The 27,326-nt window shown below is 42.4% G+C and overlaps 1 protein-coding gene across 6 annotated transcripts; it reads left to right on the top strand.

Moving 5' to 3' along the window:
• The first annotated feature begins 2,205 nt into the window (after positions 1-2,205).
• Positions 2,206-26,824, top strand: LOC108231013 (nipped-B-like protein B). Of its 6 annotated transcripts, none has more exons than XM_025004069.2 (47): positions 2,206-2,347; positions 3,680-3,828; positions 4,365-4,530; positions 4,712-4,842; positions 7,173-7,281; positions 7,375-7,520; positions 8,260-8,390; positions 8,479-8,569; positions 8,650-9,165; positions 9,257-11,524; positions 11,997-12,125; positions 12,302-12,469; positions 12,868-12,936; positions 13,018-13,107; positions 13,195-13,295; positions 13,399-13,485; positions 13,572-13,794; positions 15,081-15,232; positions 15,318-15,398; positions 15,514-15,614; positions 15,737-15,866; positions 15,963-16,045; positions 16,181-16,313; positions 16,397-16,540; positions 16,632-16,718; positions 16,803-17,020; positions 17,104-17,206; positions 17,291-17,389; positions 17,661-17,807; positions 18,222-18,356; positions 18,459-18,557; positions 18,660-18,713; positions 18,805-18,913; positions 19,026-19,162; positions 19,576-19,716; positions 19,828-19,921; positions 20,110-20,264; positions 20,349-20,439; positions 20,563-20,736; positions 20,833-21,023; positions 21,125-21,232; positions 21,874-22,074; positions 22,208-22,354; positions 23,482-23,837; positions 23,915-24,089; positions 24,172-24,360; positions 25,885-26,824. In XM_025004069.2, exons 2-47 carry the CDS (start codon positions 3,765-3,767, stop codon positions 26,236-26,238), a joined length of 8,877 nt encoding a protein of 2,958 aa, XP_024859837.1. In that variant the 5' UTR covers positions 2,206-2,347; positions 3,680-3,764; the 3' UTR covers positions 26,239-26,824. The 6 variants fall into 6 exon arrangements, with proteins under 6 accessions (XP_024859837.1, XP_037835558.1, XP_024859836.1 ...); XM_037979630.1 differs by lacking the exon at positions 2,206-2,347 and adding an exon at positions 2,427-2,627; XM_025004068.2 differs by lacking the exon at positions 2,206-2,347 and adding an exon at positions 2,427-3,188.
• The last annotated feature ends 502 nt before the right edge of the window (positions 26,825-27,326 follow it).

Below are 27,326 nucleotides of genomic sequence, written 5' to 3'. Positions count from 1 at the left end.
AACAGCCCTGCGATCACCACATCACAACAAAATATCCTGACGGGGGGGAAAGTACCTGCAGGAGGTTCCGTTCACGTGAAACCGTGGAGGAGAGGTGACTGTGACAGGTCATCCGGTGATCGCAAAGAAGTTTAGTCCCTGGTTCACGTGTCAGAATGTCCTTAGGGACGATCTTGAAACCACAGATTGTGGAACTGTGAGGTAAAACAAAGCACATCTACAAATTAAAACACACACGGTAAAATACAAGTCAGCTGCAGAAACATATGTGAATGTAACTTTATGTTTATAAACAAAAAAAAACATCTATTATCCACGTGGTTAACTTAGCTCCCAAATATCACGGTGACAATTTGAAGAAGACTGTATATACATTTAGAAAAAATACAAAAAGGCACTGCTGTAAATGCAAAAGATGGTGGAGGGCGTATCATGGTTTGGGAAGTGAGCTCAATTATTGGGGGTAAAAAAAGATAAATTTTGACACTTATATTCCTGAGATTTTGTGCAAAGCCTTGAAAAGTCATTCTTACTCCAGAAATATTAACATGTGTTAAGTTGTTGATTTCTAATGGGAGTGTTACAAGCTTGAAAGATTCACACAATTTTATAATCCTGCAGAGTAAATAATTAGTCTAAGTGTTTAATAAAACTATAGAAATGTCTTTTGAATGCTCAGATTGTGTTTATCCATAAATCTGACAATGAATAAGTTCTTGTGATCTCACATTTTGAGTTATATGTTGATTCTGTTAGTTTTAATTAAAAAAACATTAGATAATTTGCTGTGCGGCACAACATTTTCTTTAAAATATTACAATCCAAGTGTCAAGATTGTAATTGGAGATGAGCAGGCGATAAAAAAGGCTATTTGCAGAAAAGAAATCTCCACAAGAGGGAGGCAACAACCTGCTTTCACGTTTTTCTTTTTATTTTACGACACATTATGTAGAAAAGACGGTCCATTTGTTGGCTAACAGCAACCTGAAAACACCAGATACTGGACGGAGAAATGTTTGTTTTTTTTAAATTCAGATTAAACTCACATCGTGTGATGATTATGGGTTAATTTAAGTACAAATTTAAAAAAGAGCTCTAATTGACCACTCTTTAATTAACAGAACACTTTCTCAGGGGTTGAAATTGGAATAGAACTAACTCATTTAACAATTAATTCAATAAATAGTTAGTCCCACACCTTTAGCCAAGAGTTTTGATGGTCATCTTCAGAATGTGGTTTAAGTTTTTGAAATGCTTTGAAACAAAGTGGGTTAGCTAAAGTCCTAAATAAGAGATTACATATTATTAAAAGACAAATTAAATGTAAGACTGTGCAATTTGATTTGCCGATTGTTCTCATATCGATGCTTAATGTGTCCTTAAACGAACAATTTAAAGACAGCAAAAACTGTGACCAGAGGCCAACTACCACGTTTGCTTGCCTACGTGTCAAACTCAGTCTCCTGCATGTTTTAGTCTTGTTCTTGCTCTAAAACACCTGGTTTAATTAAACGGATGACTCGTGGATGTGCTGCTGGAGAACTTGATAATTTGGTGAGGAGGTAATTAAACTGTTTGAATCAGGCGCATCAGAGCGGAAAAACCTAAAGCTTCCAGGGCAGTGGAGTTTGACGCCCAGGACCTACGGAAACAGCCGAAGTGACTGAAAATAGGCGAAGTCCGACGATTAACCCTGAAAACGTTGACCTTTCTGGTCTAACAGAAGTTTCGCTAAAACGTTATTTCCTGTCTTTATGGCCCTGGGATTTCTTCTTCTTTTCTTTTAGCAGCTGATTCACTCCTACGTTTGTCCAGTTCCGATGCGTTTGTTTACCTGCACAGGCTGGCGTGATGCGAATCACGTGACTCGAGCGTCCGTGAGTCTTTGTTTACGTTAGGCGCGTACCCGCATTTCGGAGTCGCGTGTCTTAATGACGTCCCGGAGAAGCACCGGAGTAAACTCTTAAAAAACAGCAGCATAGTTCAGGACAAACTTTTCTTTACGTTTTATGTCATCAGTTTGCAACGAGTCCCTTTAGCCTTCCGAAAGGAGAGGTAAGATGGTGCACCCTTTAATTTATTTTTTGTTTATTTTTTATTTACAAAACCAAGCCGGCGTCCATTAATGTGCGGGTGACATCGGTAAATAACGACTCCCAGCAGACAGCCCGCACAAACCGTGAGAAACGGACGGCAGCCCGGCTGACTGGAGGAGCTGTTCGAACAGCAGGACGGAGAGGGAGCTAGAGGCTCCTCTCTCCGGCTCTCCAGCTGCCATCCTACTCCTGCCGCTGCTCCTCCTCCTCCTTCGCCAGAGAGCCACTTCTCTTTCTCATCACATCCAGAGGTAAATAAGCACCATTCAGCGGCGAAGTCTCTTATCATTTTTTTGTTTTTTTAATTTTTTCCCCCTCAGGCGGATTCGCTCAACCCTCCTTGCGACGTTTCCGCGTCGTCGGACGCAACGGTCAGCCGTTAACCGAGCCCGCCGAGGGGGGCGATTCTGATATTTGTGATGGTGGTGGAGGAGGAGAGGAGAGGAGGAGAGGAGGAGGAGAGAGGGGGGGGGCTTCGCTTTGTACCCCTTGCCTCCTTGGCGTCGGGTCGGGGTTACGCTTCCTCACTAGGCAAGTCCGAGGTCCACTTTGCGAGCTGGGGGATGCGTTCGCGAGGCCCGCGGGAAGTGTGAGGGGCTGGGAGAGCCGTGAGCAGCTTCCGATCTGCGCCGTGGAAGGAGCGAAGAATAGCGAGGAAGCCGCGGCTAACTGGCTTTGATGCACGCTCGCGCACAAATAAAGCTACTCCTAGCCAGCTAGCATACATTAGCTACATCTCCAGTTGTTGCTAGCAGCCGGCCAGCCGCGAGTTGATTTTTTTTATTTGTTTTCTGCTCACTTCTGTTTCCGCACGTCGCAACGCCGTTTACTCCTCTTTAAAAAACGAATTAGTAATATATATGTATATGTATATATAATAACAGGGCAGTAACACAGTGGCTGTTGTTGTGGAGGTGAGCTAAATGACGCCGCTCGTAGGTACGGACAGCTCTGGGAAACCTTCACTGACACGACAACAAAAGGAAGAAAATGAGACATAAACTAGCTGTCGGATTTGAGCTTTCCTGCCCTGTTTGTTGACGTTGTTTGTTGGGTTTCAGCCGCTGAAATGAAAGCAAAAGCTCAACCAAGGTAGTACACGCAAACACAGAACTGTCTTTAACTTTTTTTTTCCTTCTCCTTCTTCTCCTGGTCACTAATTGCTCCTAGTTTGTCACCATCCGCATTGCTTTCGATGCAGGACGTGCTGCACTTATGTAGCCGGCATTCACATTTGTTTCTTTGCTGTTTTGGTGTTTAAACCGGCGCAATATACACTGAGGACAAGCTGAATTTTCCTGGTAAAACTCACACACCGGGGGCGTCTATTTGGTGTATGAAAAGTGCTTATTTCCACATGAGTACTTTATCAATAACTGATAAAGGCATAGCTTGTCCTGCTGAGTCTGTCTGACACAGTTATAGTCCTGACACATCTTAATAATGTCCACTCATGAGCTGGCACAGTTTTGAATCCTCATTTCTAAGCTACATATCTGAATAATATTTAGCTGTCTCTTATTGTAAATATCGTTGCATTCTTTGATGCTGAACGCTCATCTGTCACCTCTCTGTCTCCGCAGCACGTTGGAGATGTGACGACCAGGAAGAGCTTGGTGACATTTAGCTGCCTGTGCATTGACACGACCTCTTGACCTCATCTTCAGCATGAATGGTGATATGCCTCATGTTCCCATCACTACTCTTGCTGGAATCGCTAGCCTAACCGACTGTAAGTGCAGCGTCGCTCCCTCGCAGCCTAAACACTTAGCGGTCGGCGCAAGATGTGGCGAGGCTGAGGGTTCCTCAGCTGGCGAGTAGGCCAAAGCTTGACAGGCACGCAGTTCTTAAAGCAGCTGCGTGTCGCTGGAGCTCATCTCTGCCGGGGACTTCAGTGCAGGGTCTGATTTGACCTCAAAATAACAAATTATTAGATTAGATTGATAAAATGTTCATTTCATTCTTATAAGGTTACCTTTGGCACGTGTTTGGAGCTCCTCAATATGTGCAGACTGATGACAAAAACTGTAAACATTACAAAGGAAATGATATAAATGAATGTATTTAATGTTAGTTATAAATTTGCATCAAAATAGATCATACACCAGCTAATACACAGTATATAAGACAGACCTTGTCAAAAACAGTTCTGTTATTTACGTCACATCTACACAAAGGGGTCCAATTACTCGTATACAGACACATTTTCTTAATCTGAAAGTGTTTTACCTGTTTTACTTGATGGTTTCTCTTTCAACACTCTTCCAGTATTAAACCAGCTGCCTTTGCCTTCTCCTCTTCCGGCCACCACTGCTAAGAGTCTGCTCTACAATGGAAGGATCTCCGACGAGGTCAGCAGCCTGTTGGTGTGTCGAGACGAGAATCTGGTGACTCAGCTGGCACACAGCCTTAACCAGGTTTCCACTGAACACATGTAAGCGGGACTCACTGTTATTAATATTTGCTGAAGTGCGGTGGCGGTCAAGTCAAATTTGTAATGGAAAGAAGCGACGGTTGCCACATTTCAGTGAAATGTGACCGCACTGCCAGATTTTGGCTCTCGCTGTGGTGCGCCATACTCAGAAGACCTGTGACTGACAGCGTTTGTCTTTCAGAGAGCTAAAGGACAACCTGGGCAATGACGAACCCGAGGGTGATATGCCAGTACTTCTTCAAACTCTACTGTCCATGAACCCCAGGATCTTCAGGGACAAAAGTATGCTAACCCAGTACGAGGTTTTGGGTGGTAAGGAGGGGGGGGGGGGGCGCTGAGACACTGCTGGAGATGTTTACTTTTGTGGAGCAATTCAGAATGAAGATAAATGCGCTGTCCGCCTAGCTAAGAGACTAGAAAGAAGCTACAGTCACAGTATTTTTAAAAGAAACTATAAACACTCTGCTCTGAGTATTTCAAATTACTTACAGTAACTAATAATTTTGATCCAAACAAAACTGAAGTTCTTCTGTGCTGCACGAGTGCACAGCCTGCTAGCAAACAAAATTCAACCTTCAAAGAAGTTCAGGGCATTTCCTATGAAGTAAATCGAGCGGCTTGGCATGCTATCTATAACCTCACCTCTCACAATAATGGTTCACCTATTAAAATGTATTTTACCATGACAACCTGTCCACGAGACCTAACCTGCTCGAAGGCAGGTCGTGTTTGAAATAAGCAAAAACAAGAAATGATCAAGCGGTTCTTTTGCAAAATCCAAACTTTGGGGGTCGTCTCTGTGCCATCTCTCACGAGAGTTAAAGAGTTGAAATATTTTGGCTTGCATTGATGAATACTTTCACGATCAATACATCTACCAAGGGAAATGGTTACCTAAAGCAGAAAGCGATTGCTCTGAAGCTTGCTCGTATCAAAGAGTTTGAAACTACTTTTTAAAATAAATAATTGAGCTACAAGATATTACCTTGCCGTACTCCTGCGTATCTACGACTTCAGGCTCTCGTCACCAAACAATAGACAAAATAAAAATGTCAAGCCAAAGACATGTTTTTTTTTATTATTTTGCAACCTTGATGTAGAAACTGAACTTTTGACACATTTGGATTACAACCCACTGACTACGCTGAATTCTTGGCAAGATATGTTTGTTTATTATTTGGTGCAAAGAGAATTTGAAACAACCAGGCTTAACGCTGTTTTTTTTTTGTTTTTTTTGCTTTACCATAAACTTTCTCTATATAATGTATGTAACTGCATGTAAGCACCATTTTTTTAAAGGAATGCGTGTGGCTCGCTGCTTTTAACGCCACAATTTTAAACAAAGACGTTACTTAATCTGCTGGTGCCTAAATTACGTGTTGGAGACGATGCTCAGCTTTTAATACACACAAAACTTTAGTTATGACCATGTCTGTGTTTGTTAATGTTGACTAGCTGTGGCGGCCATCTTGGATCGGGTTGACTCCAAAAGTTAATCAGTGGTTGATGTTCAGCCAGTGACTCCTCTGAGCACTTCATCAGAATCAGTCCAGTGGATCAGGAGATCTTTCTTTAACAGACAGACAAACACAGATTTACAATTATTTAAATAATGGGCCAGTAATACTGAGCAGCCAGCGTTGCCAGGATATGGAGACAGAAAACTTGGACTGACTTATAAAGAGTTGATAACAAACACGGCTTAGAGTTGATCTTGATTGTTCGAAGAAATGTGGGAAAAGTTGCCTACACTATTGGAATTAACATTGGACTTTAGATGTGTCCTAAGTTGGCATATTTGCATATCTTATGGCTTAGCGTAGTCTCTGTACAGTGGAAAATCTGCTTGCACACAAATCCTTTGATAACTATGTTCTTTGTGGTCACAAAAATTAGATAAACTTTTATGATATACATTCAAATCAGTTTTGCTTTTAAGATATTAAGTGGGCTCTGACGAGATTATTATTATTAAGACTCTCAGGACCTCAGTTTGGCGGCGTAATGTTCTGAATCCAAAAATCTTTAATTTCTAAAAGATTTCCTCTGAATATCGGTGGCTCTGAAGACAGAAGCGCCTTGTTGTTGTTTTTTGCTTGACGTGTCGAGAAGACCCTTGCCGCCTTAACTTCTCTGTGACGACGTTGCACAGAAGCCTCAATGTGTCGCTACGAAAGGTACATAAAAGCTGAATGCGAGACTTAAAGAACTGCCGTAAACAAGCTGTATTTGTCCTTCAGCTTAACTCCGGCGAAACATTGTTGTTTAATCATCAGTTGCAGTAGCCTGTAATTACAGTAATTATATTGGTGCTGTAAAGTACATTTATTTGTAGTTGTCATTATCATTATTTATGCAACGGAGTTAAAAAAAAAGATTAAAAAAAAAGCTTTGCACACATGTTGCAGAATCCATAATCACAAGTTTTAAAAAAAAAGAAAGAAAAGTAAATCTCGATTGTTTGTGGTTGTGAACGCACGCTCAGCTCATAATGGAGCTTTTTTAAGTTTTGAATATTTAACATCTGTTCTAGTTTCTGGTTTATAGCTATGTCAAGTTGCTGGGGGGGGTGTTACATGGCCTTCTTCTGTATAAGCTGATAGTTTATATATATATATTTTTCCTTTATTCTTGTCTTTTAGGTGCATTACAGCAGCCACTGATACAGCAGTATAAGATTTCTCAGAATCAAGTTCATGGGAGCCCAGCATCAAACTATCAGCAAACCACTGTCCCTCAGAGCCCCTCTGGGTAAGGCTGTGCCACTTTACAGAATGATGAAATGATGATGAAAATGTCGAATTCCCCGAACTTCTGCTAAGATGACTCCTTCCTCTTTCACAGATGCTTTACGTCCCCGCAGTGTGGGACGGCTACTCAGTTTGTACCTCAGAACAGTCCAATACCGAGTCCCTATACCCCTCAGAGCCCAGCGGACTACATCCAGTACAACCCACCCAGTTACTCCCATCATCAGCAAACTCAGCAAGGTGACTGGGAAGTTTAGTCAAAACGGGGGTGGGAAAGTGTCATTTATCCCATTTTGATCAAAAGTGTTTGTCTCAGTTTTTCTGCGTCTAATTAAAGTCCTGCAAAGATAAGTAAGTGAAGACAAGTAAAGTGCACTTTAGTGGTTTTCACACTAAGTTTGGGTGTGCCACCTTTCTAAAGAGTGGGGCTGAAAGCGCTTTAGAACAATAATAATAATAATGTCTGTAGTTTCTCAGATTTGCTGCTTTGTTCCAGATTCATCTGCTTTCTGACCTCCTTGACTACTGCAGCTTGAGTTGGAACATTTAGGAATGACTGATTCTCAGTTCACAAAATACATCTGAGATGAGCTGTGAGGTGTGCGAGACACAGGGGTGGACATACGTAATTGACCAACCAGAACCCTCAACCTGACAATACAAGAAATCCTCAAAATGACTCCTCTTGCCTCATGTTGCAAAGAGTTCGGAACGGCGCGGCCTCTGTTGCACGGGCCTGCTTCCTATGTGTTTATTCTGATGGTGTTGATTTAATTTACGATCCTTAAAAACATTGTTCTGTTCTCCGCAAACTATTTTTGATTTTTGATTTTTCATTGACCTTCTGTGACTAAGAAAAAGTTCCTGAGCTGGTGTTATCTTCCTGTGACAGGGTAAAACTTAAGCTTGTTTGGTTAGTTGGAAGGAGATATGCTTTATGACAAGTTGATAAATAATTTACTTCTGCTCTCTGTTTTAGTTGCTAGTGGTGTGAGAAATATCCATGACAACAAAGTCTCTGAACAGCTGTCAAGTAATTCTTCTAATCATAATACAAGACTCGGCTCGGATGAGGACTACACGAACGTCGCTCATAGGCTGGAAGATGAGGTAATGTGGAGAATCAAATTATCCTGAACTGGACTGCAGCAGCAGACACTTACTGTTAAAAGTGATAATAAACGGCCCTGTATTCCAGCAGGAAAATGACTCTTCAATAAAGGTTGCTGCATTTCCCGTTAAATCTCATCCTGCGTGTTCCCCTGCTGGGAGTGAAGAGACAGCAAAAAGTATGCTGCCCTAACAACCAGTTCATTCCTACACATTCAGTGAAATCAAAAATATCACAGCCCTTTTTCTGTTTCTGCAGGGTTCAGACCTCCCCTCATCATGCAGTCGCCTCCAGTTGAAGTGCCACAAGGTGCAGCTCCTGACCTGCTCCTCACGGCAACCGACCGCAAAAAGAAGCACAGAGACCGGAGTAAAGAAGAAAACGAGCACGTGGACAAAAATGTCTTCTATGACATAGTTAGTTCTCCATCCAAGGACTCTGCCAAGCTGACTTTAAAGCTCTCCAGAGTGAAGGTTCAAGACCTGAATCAACCTGAAGAGCTCTCCCCGAGGTCAAATATGGACTCAGACCACAAAACGGTTATACTGAACAGCAACAGTCAGCTGTTCTGTACTCCCCAAGACTTTTCGCACAAGTTAGAAGCTGAGGAGCAGGAGAACTGTCAACAGGTTGCTGTGCAGCCAAATCCCAAGGAAACCGGAATCATCGGCGTGTTTGATGACTCTGAAATCGACGCACTTGCAGAAATTGACAGAATAGAACGCGAATCGGCCAGTGAGAGAGAACGATGCTCTAAAGAGGTCCAGGACAAAGGTACATTTTTATTTGTCCGTCTTTTTGCAGTTACTTTGTGCCGTAATGTTATATGATGAGAGTTTAAGTCTCAGTCCTTTTTCTGTTGCAGATAAGCCACTGAAAAAACGTAAACAAGACACATATCCTCAGGAACACGAAGTTGAGACAAATGAGGGGCCTACTGTACATGGGACCAACATCATCAACAAGCTGACACCCAAAAAATCAAGTACTGCCAGTAACGGCGCCAGTCGGCCTGCCTTGATGGTCAGTATTGATCTACAGCACGCTGGCAGAATAATCGGACAGCCCGTAGTGGTCTTGGAACCACAGCCATTGTGTGAAGATCACATATTTCGCATCAAGACAAATGCTGACGGAAAGGTCAGTAAAGTTGCTGAAAACAGACCTGAGATCATCAAACAGCTTCCTGACACCTCCAATATGTCGGGCGCCGATGAGCGTAAAGACACCCCTAAGCAGAAGCAGGAAAGCCTGCGGGAATTAAGACACAAACACGATACTAAAACTAAAACAGACAGCGACAGGGGACGCTCAGACGACATACAGCCGGACATGACACGGCAAAAACACGACAGGCTTTCAGATCCGCGTCACAAAGAGGAAAAGAACAATAACAGTCACCGCTCCCACGGCAGCAGACCCGAAACTCCAAAACCCACGGGCAAGGTGGACAGTAGCTCTAGACATGAAGAAGACAAAGGCGGGCTTACAGAAAAGGATATGGACATAGAGACACAGAGGGACAGAGGAGAGGACAAAGGCAAACTCAGAGATACAGGCAAAGCTAGAGATAAGGTCAAACCCAGAGAAAGAGACAAGGACAGGGATAAAGACGGGTGTAGAGACAAAGACGGGGACGAAGACAAAGAGATAAGCATAGATAAAGACAAAGACAGGAATAGAGTCAAAAACAGAAACATGGACAGAGAAAAAGACAAGAACAGGACTAGAGGAAAGGAAAAAGGCATAGACACAGAAGAAGTCATGGATGGGAATGGAGGCAAGGAGAAATGGATAGACAAAGAAAAAGACAGAAATGGAGACAAAGACAGAGATGAAGATAAAGGGATGAACAGAAACAAAGACAGGAACAGAGTCAAAAACGCAGACACCAACGGAGAAAAGGACAAGGACAGGAATAGAGGCAAAGAAAAAGACTTGGACAGAGAAAAAAACAAGGACAGGAATAGAGGGAAAGAAAAAGTTATCAACAGAGAAATGGACAAGGACAGGAATGGAGACAGAGACAGAGATGAAAATAAAGAGAAGAACAGAGAAAAAGACAGGAATAAAGTCAGAAACAGAGACACGGACAGAGAAAAAGACAAGGACAGGAATAGAGACAAAGAGAAAGACTTGGACAGAGAAAAAGACAAAGGCAAGAATAGAGACAAAGAAAAGGAGTTGGACAGAGAAAAAGACAAGGGCAGGAATAGAGACAAAGACTTGGACAGAGAAAGAGACAAGGGCAGAAATGGAGACAAAGACAGAGATGAAGATAAAGAAATTAACAGAGATAAAGACAAAGATAGGAACAGAGTCAAAAACAGAGACTTGGACAGAGAAAAAGGCAAGGACAGGAATAGAGGCAAAGAAAAGGACATGGACAGAGAAATAGACAAGGACAGGAATGGAGACAAAGACAGAGATGAAGATAAAGAAATGAACAGAGATAAAGACAGGAATAGAGTCAAAAACAGAGACATGGACAGAGAAAAAGACAAGGACAGGAACAGAGGCAAAGATAAAGACATGGACAAAGAAAAAGACAGAGAAAGGGACGCAAATAGAGACAAAGACGGAGACAAGAACAGGAAGCACCGGACATTGTCAAAAGAAGTGTGCAACAAAAGCTTTCTTGATCAGGGCAACAAACCTGAAATCCCCAAAACGAAATATGATGGAAGCAGAAAATCGGCTGACGTGAACGGCGGACAGAAGATGGTCAGCTTCTGCCTTCAAAAACCCACAAACAAGGACCATAACACAAGCGGGGACGGCAGAGCCAGCTGCCTGGCTGGGAGCAAACGACCAGCCACTGAGACGAAGGCCAGCGAGCTCCCGCCGTACCTGCTGGGCGGCAGTACGGGAAGCCTGAAGAACTTTGTGATCCCGAAACTGAACAGAGACGGAGCCGACAAGGACCTCAAGAGCACACTGGCTTGCGGCTGGAGCGAACCCCTGGTGAGGCTGGAGAGGGTGTCGCTGGTAGAGACCCTAAACAAAACAACCAAACCCATCGTCGCGCTCAAGAGACTCAGCGTTGAGGAAGTGAAAAGGATCATTAAGGACAGCAAGAACGCACACGGCTCCCGATCCAAATACTGGTCCTCGTTTGAAAACTCCACCAGAGGTAGGAGCTGGGGCTGCCTGGTGTCAGATAAACCTGACGTGTGTGATGCTGTTGTTTAATATTACGATGACGATGATTGTGCATCTCTAGTCTGAGCTACTTTTACCTGATCTATGGATGGCATCTGAAAATCAAAACATAGACACTGCTCCTTTATTGCCTTGATTAATTTCTTGTCCTGGGTTTAACGCACGCTTTGCCTTTGTTTTAGTGTTTTTTCTGGAATTCGGTTAAGTGTTTACCAAAGCTAATTAGGAGCAAAAGTTTACAAGGACATTGGATTCATCACTCAAAGAACATGTGCGAACAGTTATGTGGTTTCAGAGAAAATGTCATTAAGCTGATGTAGACGCTTGTAAGGACACTTCAAAAGAGCAAAATTGAAGTAACAGATTGTTGTTCAGCACATAAATCCTAAAGAATAAGGTTGGATTAATGCGGTCAAAGTTCACCCGTGCCTTTTTGCTTGCAGGGACGTTTTGTGAGAGAGCAAATAAGCGACGGCACAGCATGATTAGTCAGAGGTCTAAATATGCTGAGTCAGACTCGGACGACGAGGATGATAGAAAGTCGGACTCTGACTCGGACTCCGACAGCCAGTGTGAGTATGAAACCCCCTTAAAAGTCTGCATGCTGTGTCCACCTGCGACCGTAACCGTGCAGTGATGTTCAAAATAAAATAACGTGCACATATTTTAAGTTTATTATGTTTGACGGCACGTGTACATCAGAGCAGTCACTTGGGCTTTTAAAGAAACGTCTCTGTTCTTGCCTCAGCCGCAAGAAAAAAGAAAAAGAGAAGCCATGACAGGACGTGGAAGTTCGAGGAGAAGAGGGGCTCCAGGGACCACCGGCGGAGCGGGGGCTTCTCTAACTCGCGCCGCAATCGGGATTGGTGCTCAGACGATTCAGACGAAAGCTCTCCGCCGCCAAGCTTTAACAACGGTGAGAGCTTTCTTTGTTTGTTCGCCTAAACGTTCCAACAAAAGGTACATTTAAACAGATACGTTTAAAAAAAGAAGAAAAAAAAAGGGACACTTGGCAGTGATTTTTGACAATTACATGAGTTACACAGAAAGAGATTTGGATGCACACTGGAAGCGTAAAGACGTGGCATCGGAATGACGATCAAATAGGTCAGGACGGGACACTGTGCAGAAAAAAAAACAAGAATCAAAGAAATTAATTTATCCCTGCGTACATTATTTTCCAGTCGTCACACGGTCACCTCTGCGTTGAAACTGTGAGCCCTCATGGATGCCGTTCGCCAGCCAATCACAGCCCAAAGAGAGACCACCTGTAGTCTTACATATCTAATTCATTTTGTTTATCATTTTGCTTAGTTTCCAGAAAAATGAAGAAAAAGGAGAAGCAGAAAAGCAGAATGATGTTCGACTCTATGACATTAGAGGGTAACAATTTTTTAAAACATTTTCCAGAACAATCTATATTTTTATTTAATTAATCCAGTTTTATATTATGTCTTTTTTCAGAAAAGCTGGACTCCTCTACATTTAAGAGATTTACATCCAGCGTGGACAACATCCTGGAGAGCCTTGAGGACGTAGACCTCACTGCAACAGGTAAAGCAAGGAGCTGAACATTTTCCAGACCCGGAATCATTTGTCGTTGCGGCGAGCTGAGAAACATCCTCTGTTCCCCTCAAACAGACGACGACGAGATTCCTCAAGAGCTCCTCCTTGGGAAGCAGCAGCTGAGCGAGCTTGGCAGCGATTCTGCCAAGATTAAAGCTATGGGCATCTTTAACAAGGTTTTTAACAAAAAAAAAAAGAGATTTTCTTCCCACAGTTACACTAAGGCTCCCAGCAGCACTGATGGATAATAATCATCCTTTCACTGTTTTCGGTTCGCAGTTTTCTTCCAGTAAACTGGTGAAAATTTTGAACATCCTGGAAAAGAACATCCAAGACAGCGTCACTCTCTCCACCCTGATGAGCCACGTAAGTTGCCAGCCTTGTACCGATGAAGCTCAAGTTAAGAAGCGTTTGTTTCGTGTTGCCTACTTCTATTTTGGATGAATTTCTAGGACAACGACTCCATGGACGAGGAGCGTCTGTGGCGTGACCTGATCATGGAGCGCGTGACCAAGTCTGCAGACGCCTGTTTGACCGCGCTCAACATAATGACGTCTCCTCACATGCCTAAAGTTGTTTACTTGGAGGACGTGATCGAGCGGGTGCTGCAGTTCTCCAAGTTCCACCTGCAGAGCACTCTGTACCCGCAGTACGACCCTGCCTACAGAAGTGGAGGTCAGCAGCAGCTCGCCCTTTAGGACGCTCCACAGGGTTCCCACGCAGTCCCGACAAGTATTTATTTAATCGTAGCGTTTTCCACGTCTGGATAAGTTTGGAAAAAGGAAAACAAAGTATGGAAAAACTTTTTTTTTTTTTCAGACTTTATTACCGATCACACTTTCTAAAAACTCAAAATGAGCTTTTCTTAAAGTTGCTCAAACAAGCAGAATATTTTTTACATTAACTATGTAAAAAAATTAAAAACTAAGGTAGTCACTTCTGGATCATATACCAGGGGGTTCCCAACTTCTGTAAAGTGAAATAAAAAATGCAGATGATTGTTGTAAGATGACACCGTTCGTAATGTCATTTATGAAAATGCAACAACTTTAGTCATTTAAAGCTAAAATATCTGATTTTTCAACGTTTTTTTATTGAAGTTTTATGCTTCTATCACAATTTCTACATTATTAAATGATCGTTTTCGAAATAATAACATAAATTCAGGAAAATAAATATATATTTTAGATCCAAATGTTTTACATAAGTGTACAGATTTTTTTTTAAAAACTGCACTATTCTGTATTCATTTTAAGTTACAGTAAATTTACAGACTTTAAGATGTGAAAAAGTGGCTCAATATTGGAAAAACAGTCTGAAAATTTGATTCTTGAAAGGTATATTACAAGTTCAAAATAAAAAAAAAAGTTTAGAAACCAACAAACAATAAATAAATCAAACTCAGGACTCTTTTTGGTGTATTCACATTTACAGATTTACATTTACCTGGTAAATTAAAGTTAGCAGATTATTTTGTAGACGTACCGTATAATTTCTGAGTTTATGCTTATTCTGAATGCAGTAATCAGAACTCTTTTTATTAGCTTCAGATCATAAATCTTCCACAATTCCACAACTTTAGGAGCGCTAATGATGTGAAAATGTTGCTCGTTAAACCAAAAGTAATTCACTGGATCATGAGGTCTTCAGTTTTTTCCTTTCGATGCCAGGGAATGGCGCGTTTGCAGCCAAAAACAGAACATTTGGTTTGCTTCTGCCTGAGAAAATTTAGCTGTAGTTAAACAAATAAAGCCAGATCATGATGCTTTTTTTTTCATTTATATGCTTATTATTTAAGCTTTTCCAAAACAACAATAGCTTGGTAGTATTATCAGAGATGTTCTAACTTGTGTGATTTTATAGTTGAAGCTACAAGTTCCTACCAAATGTCACACTCCCAATGCCGTCTTAAATATGGTTTTTATATTAATTCCTATTTCCTATTTATTATTCTCATCAAGGTGGGACACATACTTCAAAGTCAAAGAGAGCAAAGTCTTCCGGCCACAAACAGAAGGTGGTTGTGGTTCTCTACAACAAAGTCTGCGATATTATCAGCAACATCTCCGAGCTCCTCGAGATCCAGCTGCTCACCGACACCACCATCCTCCAGGTGCAATTTCCAATCTCTTTTTCTTCAGATCTCACAAAATGGTGGCCTTGTGTCACCTTATGAATGTGGATGGTTTTTTTTTTAGGTGTCCAACCTTGGTATTACACCCTTTTTTGTGGAGAACGTCAGCGAACTGCAGCTATGTGCCATCACACTCGTGACAGCAGTAAGTTGGCGGTTTTATTAGTTTCTAATTGATTTTCTTGAATTGTCACCCCTGTGTGCTGTCCTAAGTGGCTGTGTTTCAGTTTGGTGTTTCAGATTATTATTATTTTTTTTAGGTGTTCTCTCGTTACGGGAAGCACAGGCAGCTCATCCTTGAAGACATTTTCACCTCCCTGGCTAGACTTCCTACGAATAAACGCAGCCTCAGGAACTTCAGGTAACTAAAACGCGTCTGCGTTCTCGCTTCGTTCGTTCGGTTCCATAAATCGGAACAACTTGTTATGAAACGCCTCGTGCAGCTCGGTAAACCCGGTGATATCGACGTCCCCTCCTCCGTAGGCTGAACAGCAGTGATTCAGACGGAGACCCCTTGTACATCCAGATGGTCTCGGCCCTCGTTCTCCAACTCATCCAGTGTGTGGTTAACTTTCCCTTTGAGAAAGAGAACGACGAGGAACGCAGTAAAAAGGTAACCACAAACACATGGTCTAAATTAATACGACATATTTATTAGACAAATCAAGGCTCGTTTCTTTATTATTGTTGTTGGCGCTTATTTTTCTAGGTGGATAAAGATGTTCTCATTACAAACTCTTATGAAACTGCCATGAGGACAGCTCAGAACTTTCTCTCAGTGTTTCTCAAGAAGTAAGTCGTTCTTCCTGCTCTGACTCGAGAACATAAAACGTACGTCTTCTCTCATTCGGTTCGGTTGCTCTCTGTGTTAAAGGCGGTGATATTAGGCACGAGTTCCAGTGAAAGGCTGTGATTTGTTTGTTGCAGATGTGGCAGTAAACAGGGAGAGGAGGACTACAGGCCTCTGTTTGAGAACTTCGTTCACGACCTGCTGTTTGCTGTCAACAAGCCCGAGTGGCCTGCAGCCGAGCTGCTGCTCAGTTTACTGGGCCGACTTCTGGTGAGCGGCGTTCTCTCCGAAGGCGCCGTCACTCGCCGTCTGCCTTCACTCTGACATCTGCTCGCCTTGTTTCCCCACCCCAGGTGCACCAGTTCAGTAATAAGCAGACAGAAATGGCGCTCAGGGTGGCATCGCTGGACTACCTCGGCACTGTTGCGTCTCGCCTGCGTAAAGACGCTCTCTCTAGCAAGATGGACCAAAGAGCTATTGATCGCATCCTCAAAGAGGTGGGCTAATTGCCTAAAGGGTTTGATACATGTAAACTAACAGTTTCGATATGTTTTCAATATTCTCCTGGCATATTTGGGTCTTTTACAGACTCCAGGCAGCGATGAGGTACAGCAACTCCAAAAGGCTTTGTTGGACTTTGTAGATGGAAACATCAATACAGATCCAGCTTTACTGGTAGGAGTTAGTCCTTTCAAGAATAAAACACACTCAATATGGCTTTAAACCCGTCGTCACGTGAACGTGTTTGCTTTTGTCCAGTTTGCCAGGAACTTCTACATCGCCCAGTGGTACAGAGACAACACGGTCGAGGTAGAGAAGGCGCTGAAGTTTCAGAATGAGAACGACGAGGACACTAAAGGCCGGCTACATTACAAAAATGTGGACACGACCGAGGAGGTCGCGCAGACCGCCGAGGCACGGAAGAAATTCCTTCGTAAGATCATCAGGAACACACCTTTAAATTTCAGCTCTGTGAGGTTAGTGTTTTACTTTTGGTAACTAATATTGATTTTTCTCATGCTGGTATTAAAGTGTATTTGTTTGTTTTTTTTCCTCCCAGGGTGAACTGTGACACAGTAGACTATGAAGACTCCTGTCTGATTGTCAGATATCTGGCCTCTATGAGACCGTTTGCACAGAGCTTTGACATTTATCTATCGCAGGTAAGATGGTTATTTTACAGTAAAGATGGTGGAGGAATCGCTACAGTTTTTCCCTCCTGTTCCTCATTTGTATTTTCGTTGTAGATTCTGAGAGTGCTGGGTGAGAGCGCCATCGCAGTGAGGACCAAAGCCATGAAAAGCCTGTCTGAAGTTGTGGCCGTGGATCCGAGTATTCTAGCACGAGTAAGTGTTGGACAGTTCTTATACTTGGTGTCACAGAGGACACCTTTAGCAGCAGTTCTCAATGATTACTGTCAAGCTTCTCAGCCAGAGCAGACACTCCCATATTAGTCACTTCAGTTGTCTGGACTGTAGGTTCATTCTTAAGGTGTTTTTTTTATCTTTTTGTGTTTTACTGCAGTAATTGTACATTGGGATCACATTTATCTGTGTATAAAAAAACAGTTAAAATGAAAAGTTTGTGCCTCACAAAGTTTTTATGTTTGTTTTGCAGCTGGACATGCAGCGCGGCGTGCATTGTCGCCTCATGGACAACTCCACAAGCGTACGAGAAGCAGCGGTGGAGCTTCTTGGTCGCTTTGTGCTAAGTCGACCTGAGCTCATTGAGCAATATTACGACATGCTCATCGAAAGGATACTGGTAATTTCCTGAGCCTCATTTCTATCCATTTAACACACGTGCATCGTACACACGTATGGTAGAGACTGAACTGTTTCGTGCCCCTATTATGGGGTTATTAAAGTTGATCTCAAGTTAATCCTTGGTGAAATGTGATCAAGTTCATTTAAGATTAAAAGGTTTAGCTGATGTCAAATGATTTCTCCATTAGCGCCACCTAAACATGAAATGAAGGACTGCAGGAGTTTGCAGTTGCACTGTTTTTTTTGTAGAAAAATTAGAAATTTGTACTTCTGGACCCTTTTTCCTGCACAGTTCGTCTATCACAGATATCTGTTTTTTGTATTTTTTTTGGATAGTTTGTATTATTTGGTTTAGAGAAACCAGTTGAAAAATGTTTCTTATATATTAACCTGTCCTTGTGTCTTCTTACAGGACACGGGTATCAGCGTGAGAAAGAGAGTCATTAAGATCCTGAGGGACATTTGCTTGGAGCATCCAGACTTCCACAAAACCACTGAGATGTGTGTCAAGATGATCCGAAGGGTCAACGATGAAGAAGGGATCAAGGTTTGTGTTTATTTAAGCGTGTATGCATTCTTTGCAAGTGGAACTTTCTGTTTGTTGACATGCAGTTTATACAGTTTTTAATGTTTTGTTTGGTTTTCGCAGAAACTGGTGAATGAGACCTTCCAGAAACTCTGGTTCTCTCCCACACCCAGTCACGACAAAGAGGCCATGGCCAGGAAGATCTTGAACATCACAGATGTTGTTAGTACTATTTAGGACCCCAAAAAAAAGTGTTCTTTAATGAACCAACATGTTTGAATTTGACATCAAAATCTCATTCTTGTGGTTTTGGTTTGATCCCAGGTTTTGGCTTGTAAAGATTCAGGTTATGACTGGTTTGAGCAGCTTCTGCAAAATGTGAGTTGTGTGACTTTTTTGATAAATCAGTAGCTTTTTGTTCGTGTACTTTTTGTGGCATTATAACCACTATGCTGTTGTGACTGTGTAGCTCCTGAAATCAGAGGAGGATTCTTCCTACAAACCTACCAAGAAGGCCTGCACCCAGTTAGTGGACAATTTAGTGGAACATATACTAAAATATGAAGAGTCTATCGCAGGTAAATCAGTAATCTATAAGGATTTTTTTAAAGAAATGTAGATGTTTATTGTATTGTATTCTGTTTAGCATCTTCTAGCTGTGATCAATAACTTTTTTTGTTTGTATCTCAGACTGCGAAGACAAAGGAGTAAACTCTGGCCGTCTGGTAGCGTGCATCACCACTCTCTACCTGATTACTAAAATCCGAGCCCAGTTCATGGTCAAACATGCCATGACTATGCAGCCCTACCTGACCATCAAGTGCAATGTAAGTACCCTGCCTGTTGTTTTAGTTTGGCAAAGTTACGCCTTACCTCGCTGCATGTAGGATCATTTAGGTCAGTGGTGTCCAGTCTGGGTCCTGGAGGGCCACTATCCTGCATGTCTTGGATGTTTCTCTGCTTTGACTCCTGATTTGAATGAGTGAGTGATTAACAGGCCTCTGCAGAACTCGAAGACCTGCTTAAGAGCAGGGAAACAACTAGGACATTCAGGATAGGCCCTCCAGGACCAGGATTGGACACCACTGATTTAGGTTAATTTAGGACAGAAATTAAAGCTAACATTTATGTTATGCAATGGTGCCATCTAGTGGCAGCTGTGTCAAAATGCATAACCATGACAAACTAATCTTGGTCTTTGGGTTACAGTTGTTTTGTGTTTTCTTTCTTTTTATTTTAGACCCAGAATGACTTAGTGGTGATTTGCAATGTTGCCAAAATCCTGGAGCTCGTCGTGCCTCTGATGGACAGCCCGAGCGAGACGTTCCTCAACACGATAGAGGAAGACCTGATGAAGCTTATCATCAAATACGGCATGATGGTGCGTCCCGCTTGCAGCTCACAGCAGTCACAGAAACCTTGTGAAACTAGTAAAAGCCATCAACATGTATGACGGAGAACCATAACGTCCTTTATTGTGTTGGTTTCTCAGGTCGTGCAGCACTGTGTGAGCTGTCTTGGTGCTATTGTGAACAAAGTCACACACAACTACAAGTTTGTTTGGGCTTGTTTCAATCGGTTCTACGGTAAGGACTGAGAATGTGCATCATGGTTCAGTATCATAAAAGTAATTTCATACAGCTTGGGGGTTTTTGCTACTTGTTATCAGAAAACTTTGGGCCATATTTTGAAACACAAACCTTCCAAAATAACTCAGAATGCACAGAAATATAAGCTACGTTGGTTTTTACTTGGTGTGATGTTCGTTTTACAGGAGCTCTGATTAAACTGAAGACGCAGCACCAGGAAGACGCCAGCAGCTCCACCCTGGCTGCCAACAAACCCACCCTGCTGCGCTCCCTGTTCACTGTGGGGGCGCTCTGTCGACACTTTGACTTTGACCAAGAAGAGTTCAAGGGTGCCAACAAGGTAAATACACATCCTTTGGTTAAGACGCGTTCTTAGAACTATTGTGGAACTGGTGTTGATGGCTCTTGCTATCTTGTCTTTTAGATTATCATTAAGGAAAAAGTACTGGAGCTTCTACTGTATTTCACCACTCATGCGGACGAGGAAGTTCAGATCAAGGCCATCATAGGTCTAGGTATGTTGCACATGACATATCGTCCTTACATATGCTCTGATTCATTGTTTACAGCTTTTTAATTTTTCGTTAAACTGACTTTAGCCTTCTCGGTTACGACTCGTCTGTATTTGCTCTGTAAAGGGTTCCAGTTCATCATGCACCCAGAGCTCATGTTTGTGCAGGACATAAAGGTTCTGTACAACAACATGCTGTCAGATGACAACAGTGCCGTGAGTTTAAAGATCCAGGTGCTCAAGAACCTGCAGACGTACCTGCAGGAGGAGGACTCCCGAATGCAAGAGGCCGACCGAGAATGTGAGTTTTTTGCAAACTTGTCTCGTTCACTCTGTCGCTTATTTTTAAAAAATGACTGCGGCGTGAACACTGAGCCCGACGTTCTTGTTCGTTCAGGGAAGAAGCAGGCCAAGCAGGAAGATTTGAAGGAAATGGGGGACATCTCATCTGGCATGAGCAGCTCCATTATGCAGATTTACCTCAAGCAAGTGCTGGAGTCCTTCTTCCACTCCCAGTCCACCGTTCGGCACTTTGCTCTGAATGTCGTTACTCTGACTCTCAGCCAGGGCCTCGTCCACCCTGTACAGGTGCGTTCACGATCTTCACAAAGAGCCTGAATTTACCTAATGGTCCACAGACAATATGCAAATAGCATCTTCATTCTCTGCCTTTTTGTGTGTGTGTGCAGTGTGTGCCCTACCTGATTGCCATGGGAACAGATCCAGAGCCAACCATGAAGAACAAAGCAGACCAACAACTCGTGGAGATCGACAAGAAATATTCAGGTTTCATCCATGTGAGTGGCTGCTGGTTAATTGCTGCTATTATGGGTGTGAAAGTGGGTAAACAAGGGGCTGTTTCCACAAACTATGGCTATGGAAAGATTAATTAAGGGTATTCGAACTGCTCATTCAGTTATCCCAAAAATGAATCAAAAACATTCATTGTAGAGTCTCCATAAACAATAAAACAAATGTTTTTATGTGCTTAGACTCATTAAAGCCTGTTAGTTTTAACAACATCATTTGGTTTTGGGTCATTTCCTCCTAATTTAAGAATGGTGCTATATCCAATCAGATTAGTTATTAGTGTTGGTAAGGAATAAAAAGATAAAAACTACCCAATCACAATAGTGTAATATCAAAATAATTACTAAAAAGTAATTTCATATCATTTTTTTTAAAGCTGTGAGGAAAGTTAACTTAATGTTAGACTCAGATTAAGAAGACTTTTAGGAAACGTTTTAAAATCTTTTTACACATGTGGGACATAATAGAAATGCAAGTATGTAAATGTGATTTTATATTTATGATTGTATTACTGTGTTTATATAATAAGCTTACTAAAACTAGGGCCTAAAATCAAAGTCTTTCAGATATTATCTTGTTACAGTAGCTGTGTATTCGATGAGTGATGAAACTCTTTGTGCATTCACAGATGAAGGCTGTCGCCGGCTTGAAGATGTCCTACCAGGTGCAGCATGCCATAAACGGAGGCAAAAGCGCGGCGATCCGAGGTTTCCGTCACGACGACTCGGACTCCGCTCTCTGCTCTCATCTGTACACGATGGTCCGCGGGAACCGACAGCACAGACGAGCGTTCCTCATCTCTCTGCTCAACCTGTTCGATGACAGCTCTGTGAGTTCGCCCTTTTTTTTAGTTTTTGTTGTTGTTGCTGCTGCAATATCGAGGTTTCTGTTTCGGTGTATTCCTAAAGAAGGTAAATAATGTTCGGGTCGTTTACCCGTTACCTCGTTTTTTTTCTCCGCAGAAAACGGAGGTGAACATGCTGCTGTTCATAGCCGACAACCTGGCCTGTTTCCCGTACCTAACCCAGGAAGAGCCTCTCTTCATCATGCACCACATAGACATTACTCTGTCCATCTCCGGCAGCAACCTGCTCCAGTCTTTCAAGGAGGTACGAGTCATTTGCAGTGGATGCTTAAATTGCGAGTGGCTCATCTGCAACTCGGGGCTGTAATTGACTAAAAACATTTCAGCAGGGAGTAAAAGTCGTCTCTAACATCTGTGTGAAGCAACAAAGGGACAAGCAGTTCGCGCAGATGTGTTTATGAGAAGATAAAACGTGATCCTGTGAATAAAACTGCCACTCAGATAGTAGTTAATGCTGAGAATTAGCATCTGAATGCGTGTTCTTTGGGGCAGTATTGATTCCAGCAGTGCTGTCTTTGCCTCATTTAGCTGACAAAGCGGTGCTGCAGACACGGCCTCATTAACAGGAGCCGACGCTCGGGAGGCGGGAGCTGCTGCTGTTTCCTCAGTGCTTCCAACCCACAAAATGACTGACAGAAGCTCGTGACCCCATATATTAGGTTAAATATACAAACCTTGCTAGTAAACCTGTCAAAAATGGCATCACAACGACCCAGCCTTTGCACCCAGAATTCAATTTTTATTCATTTATGACAACTGTTCTTATTCTTTGTAACTATTGTGGTAAAAAATAAGCCATAAGCAGCCATTTGTAAATATAAGCTGACATCTGGAGATTATCCAAGGAGCCCCACTTCATGTTTCAGGACTCACAGTCAGGTCCCGACCACAACTTTGGGAACCATCGTTACGCTGTGATGCTTTTAGTTTCTCATGTTTTTGTTGAATACATTTTAAAACCAGGCACACTGCTGAAAGTTAGATTCTTATTCTGATATTTATTTTGTTTCATTTTGTTTTTTATTACCACGAATTATCTTCAAAGGGTGTAAAAATCCATATATTTGTGTTTTTTATACAAGTGAACTATAGGAGAACAGAAACATACAGTTTTATTTTAACAGCTAAAATTCATATCATGGGATTTGTTTGGTTTGCCTTATTGTTTAAAACTTTGCTAACTTTAGTATTTTTGTCATAAAGTTATGCTGTTTCATTTTGTTCCTTTTCTCTGAGTTGTCTGTTTAAAAATCTAATTATTTATCTATCAGTGATGAAGTCAAGATGAAAAATATTTAATAACATTTTAATAAAGATGGTGTAAAAAGTGTTTGTTCTTTGATGGGGTCTTTGCTTTTTTCTTTTTTTCAGTGTTTACGGAAGGAGCCCATTAGGCACGAGAAGAAGGTGAAGACTAAAAAGAGAAAAAAGAAGCATTCCCGCAGGAGGAAGAACAGTTCAGACGAGGACGACGAAGACGAGGACGAGGAGGAAGAGCAGAGCAGTAGCACATCCAGCAGCAGTGACGAGGAAGAAGAGGAGGTCCACAGGCGAAAGAAGCCCGGAGCCCCCGACCTGGACTCGGACCTGGAAGACGAGGAGGCGGTGATGGACCGACTGCCTGACAACACGACCCCTCTGATGGAGTTTGCGAGCGCCTCTCAGGGTGTCCTGCTGCTGCTGGTGCTCAAGCAGCATCTGAAGAATCTCTACGGCTTCTCGGACAGGTCGGTCGCGCCGTCAGGACCCGTCTGTTTTCACTGACGCGTCGCGCAGCTCTCTGAACATCCTGTTTGTTTTACAGCAAAATCCAGAAGTACTCACCGACAGAGTCAGCCAAAGTCTACGACAAGGCGGTGAACAGGAAATCCAAGGTGCACTTCAACCCTCGTCAGACTCTGAATTACCTGAAGAGCGATCTGGCCAGCAGAGAGCTCAGCTACGAGACGAAGAAGAACATCGTCAAACAATATTTTGATGTAAGCGCGCAGGCAGAGGCACATGTGGCACGAAGATTTGCCCATTTTCGCCGCTAACGTTTTCCAACTTTTCGCCTCGCAGTTCAAGGTACTGATGGAGCACTTGGACCGCGACGAGGAGGACGAGGAGGGGGGCGAGGCCAACGCCAACGCCAGAAACAAAGCCATCAACTCGCTGCTGAAGGGCCCGAAACCCCAGAACCACAACCACAGTGATCACAAGGCTCCGGTGTACACAGACGACGAGGAGAGCGAGGAAGATCGTCCTGCGGTAAGAACTGAACACAGCCCGTGTTCAACCTCAGTCACAAGCAGCTCTCATTAATGTGTTGATTAACATTGTTTATTTAGCTAAAAAGCACAGTGAGCATGAACGAACACGGGGTTAACCCTGGAAACGTGCCATATTTAGCCAAGAGGGCTCGTTTTTATCCACAGTTCCTGGAAGGCTGATGGTGAAACACTTAAGAAAACAAAGAAGATGTTATAAAATACAAAAACTAACAACATGCGTGCACTAACGACACTGTAAAAGTGACATCAAAATACAAATGCAATAAAAGAAAACTGGAGGAAGTGCGTTCAGAAGGTTGATTTTAGCTCTACAGCACCCGCGGCTCGACACAGACCTCCTCAGTAATCCATGGATGGATGGAAGGAGCATTTCCTGTCAGACAAGAAACTGAGCCCGAGTGTTGGAACAGGAAAGGAAACAGATCTATACTGTATATGGTCACGGGTACATCGAGTTCCACAGGTTTCATATGCAAAAAAACGCTTTACAAGAATAGTTGTTCCACAAGAACAGGTTCCTCACACCAGACAGGGTTTCTTCAGGTACGCAGCAAAAGAAGAGAACCAAAAGCTAAACATTAAATCCGTTTTTCAGGTTCAGATAATATTTCAGATAAGCCTCAAAAGTGAAAATATTTAGATTTTTACGACCTTTGATGAACAGTTTGTCCAGATGTCCTTCCAGTCCTCCGTGATGAAGTCATTTAAGGAAAACAAGCTCCGTCTGTTAAATATTATTTATGAAACAAGCTGTTGTGTTTCCCAAAATGTTGCAACGGTAAAACAAAAAAGGCCTTTTGTCTGAAACCTTTAAGGCCTTCCTGGAAAGCATTTATTATTTATAGATTTGATCTCTTTGTGAATGACCAAGTTAAATCAATATGTTGGAGGGAAAAACACCCGTCACTAAATGCAGATTCACCTGAACAGCATCAGATCTGTCAGATCAGGTAAAGTTCACCAGCGTTGGACATTTTCCGAATAAGATTTGTAAAAGATAATATATAGTCTGATGTGAGTTTAAGATCTAATCTTAATCTTCTCCTGTCTTCACAAAAACATGAAAATACAGAAAGCTGAGGTGGTTTTGTAACCTTCAAACACAGTTCAGTCTTTTTGGTATTCAATAAAATACATTGTTAAGCATTATAAGGTGAACAGTTTTTAGGAGTCATAAAACTGTCCTCTTGCACTGTGGTGTTTTACAGAAAACTCTAAATAAACCTGTGGAATTAGGATTAAAGTGACACGATGACTTGTCTTATTAGTGGTCTTTTAAATGTAGAAAAAACAAACCATTTTAGGGCTAATTTATCTTTTTTTTAAACTGGTTCCAGCCCAAATGCAGCAACTGGTCTAAAAGAAAAAGAGGTGAAAGGAGCTGAGGTGATATAACCAGGAGTGAAAGCCTTTAATCCCGATCATCCATGTTACAGTCGAGGAAATTTGATTTTAAAAGCTTTTCGTAGTCGGTGACTAACGCGGCCTCTTTCATCCGCAGCGAAAAGCAAGGAGAGGCGGGGACACCACCGAGGACTCGGGCCACGAGGCGGTGGAAGCAGCGGACGTCGTGGCCGTCTTCCGCCCCAAATACAAAGACAGGCCGCAGATCGCCAAGGTCATCCAGAAGACCAGAGGTGGCTACAGCATCCACTGGATGACGGGCTCGTACTCCGGACCGTGGGCCGTGGCCAAGAAACGGGACGGCCGCAAAAAGGTGCCTTGGGTCGACACCGTCAAGGAGTCGGACATTATCTGCAAGAAAATCTCCTTGACGAGCGCGCAGAAGCTCACGAACAAAACGGCACAGACGTTACGGGCGCTGTACGCCGCCAAGGAGGCAGCTACGAGCTAAAGAACCGCCAATCACAGACAAGGAGGAGGGAGCGTGTTTAGATGTTCAAAGTTCCGGCGGAGGAGACGGCGCCTCGGGCCGACTGCGGATGCGTTGCAGGTTGAACGCAGGAGAAACAGAGAAGGAAATGTTTGCGAAAACATTGTGTGGGAGTTCCTTCGCTGTCGTGCAGCAACTCGGATGTTTGGTTTTTACTCCCACTGTACCATAGTTTAATGAAGAAACATGTTTATATCTGAATATAATTCTGTAAAAAACAAACAAAAAAAATAAAGTGAATGTTGGAAACTAGTGTATTGATGATGTTCTTAATAAAGTGGTTTTTTTGGAATTCTAAGTACCACCAGATGAATTTATTTACTTGACCTAACCCTAACCTCTGAAAGACTTTAAGCATTTCGATGTTGACCCAGCTGTGTGTTAGACTCTCTTTGGTATAATTTATGTTGAAAGCAGTGCAGTAAATGTGCCTGTAGTGATTTTCATCTAGATTTTGATGTTCTACGACACGGGGGAAACAAGTCCAGTCATCACAGTGGCACTTCTAGTGGAACAAATACTGCAATAAATTTTTTTTTACACCTTTGTTACTTGGTCGAGTTTCTTCTCCCTTACGTCAGATGTGTATTGTTCAACTGTTGTTTTGTTTTTTTTTATTAAACCTGACGCTGCTCAACATGCTATCAAGGTGTTTAAATCCATAAAATTTGTTAAAGGACCTTCAGAAAGATTGGGAAAACTATCAATGGAGATCATTTTAAAAGCAAAATCTAGACGTTAGAAGCTGTTTAAAACTTCCTGTAGAAGAATAAAGTTTAGATGACATAAGATGCAGATTAATACGGGATTTAATCCAGATTGAAGGCATTTAAATGTTCTTGTTTTGGTCCTGTGGCACCATTTACTTCATTTAAGAAGCATGAAATCAAAAACTTGAATTTGTTCAGAAAATCTGCAACCGTAGTCCCAAGTCTTCGGCTTTTTCCAGTTTTTTTATTTTAGCTGTTCCGCGCTCGGGCCCGTCACCTAACCCAGGTTTAAAGAAATGTTCTGCAGGATCTTTTTTTGCCTTTTCAAAAACTAGTTTT

The sequence above is a fragment of the Kryptolebias marmoratus genome, linkage group LG14, assembly GCF_001649575.2.
Source record: "Kryptolebias marmoratus isolate JLee-2015 linkage group LG14, ASM164957v2, whole genome shotgun sequence".
NCBI lineage: Eukaryota > Metazoa > Chordata > Actinopteri > Cyprinodontiformes > Rivulidae > Kryptolebias > Kryptolebias marmoratus.
The sequence above is the reverse complement of the archived record's forward strand: the minus strand, read 5'-3'. Positions and strand labels throughout refer to the sequence as shown.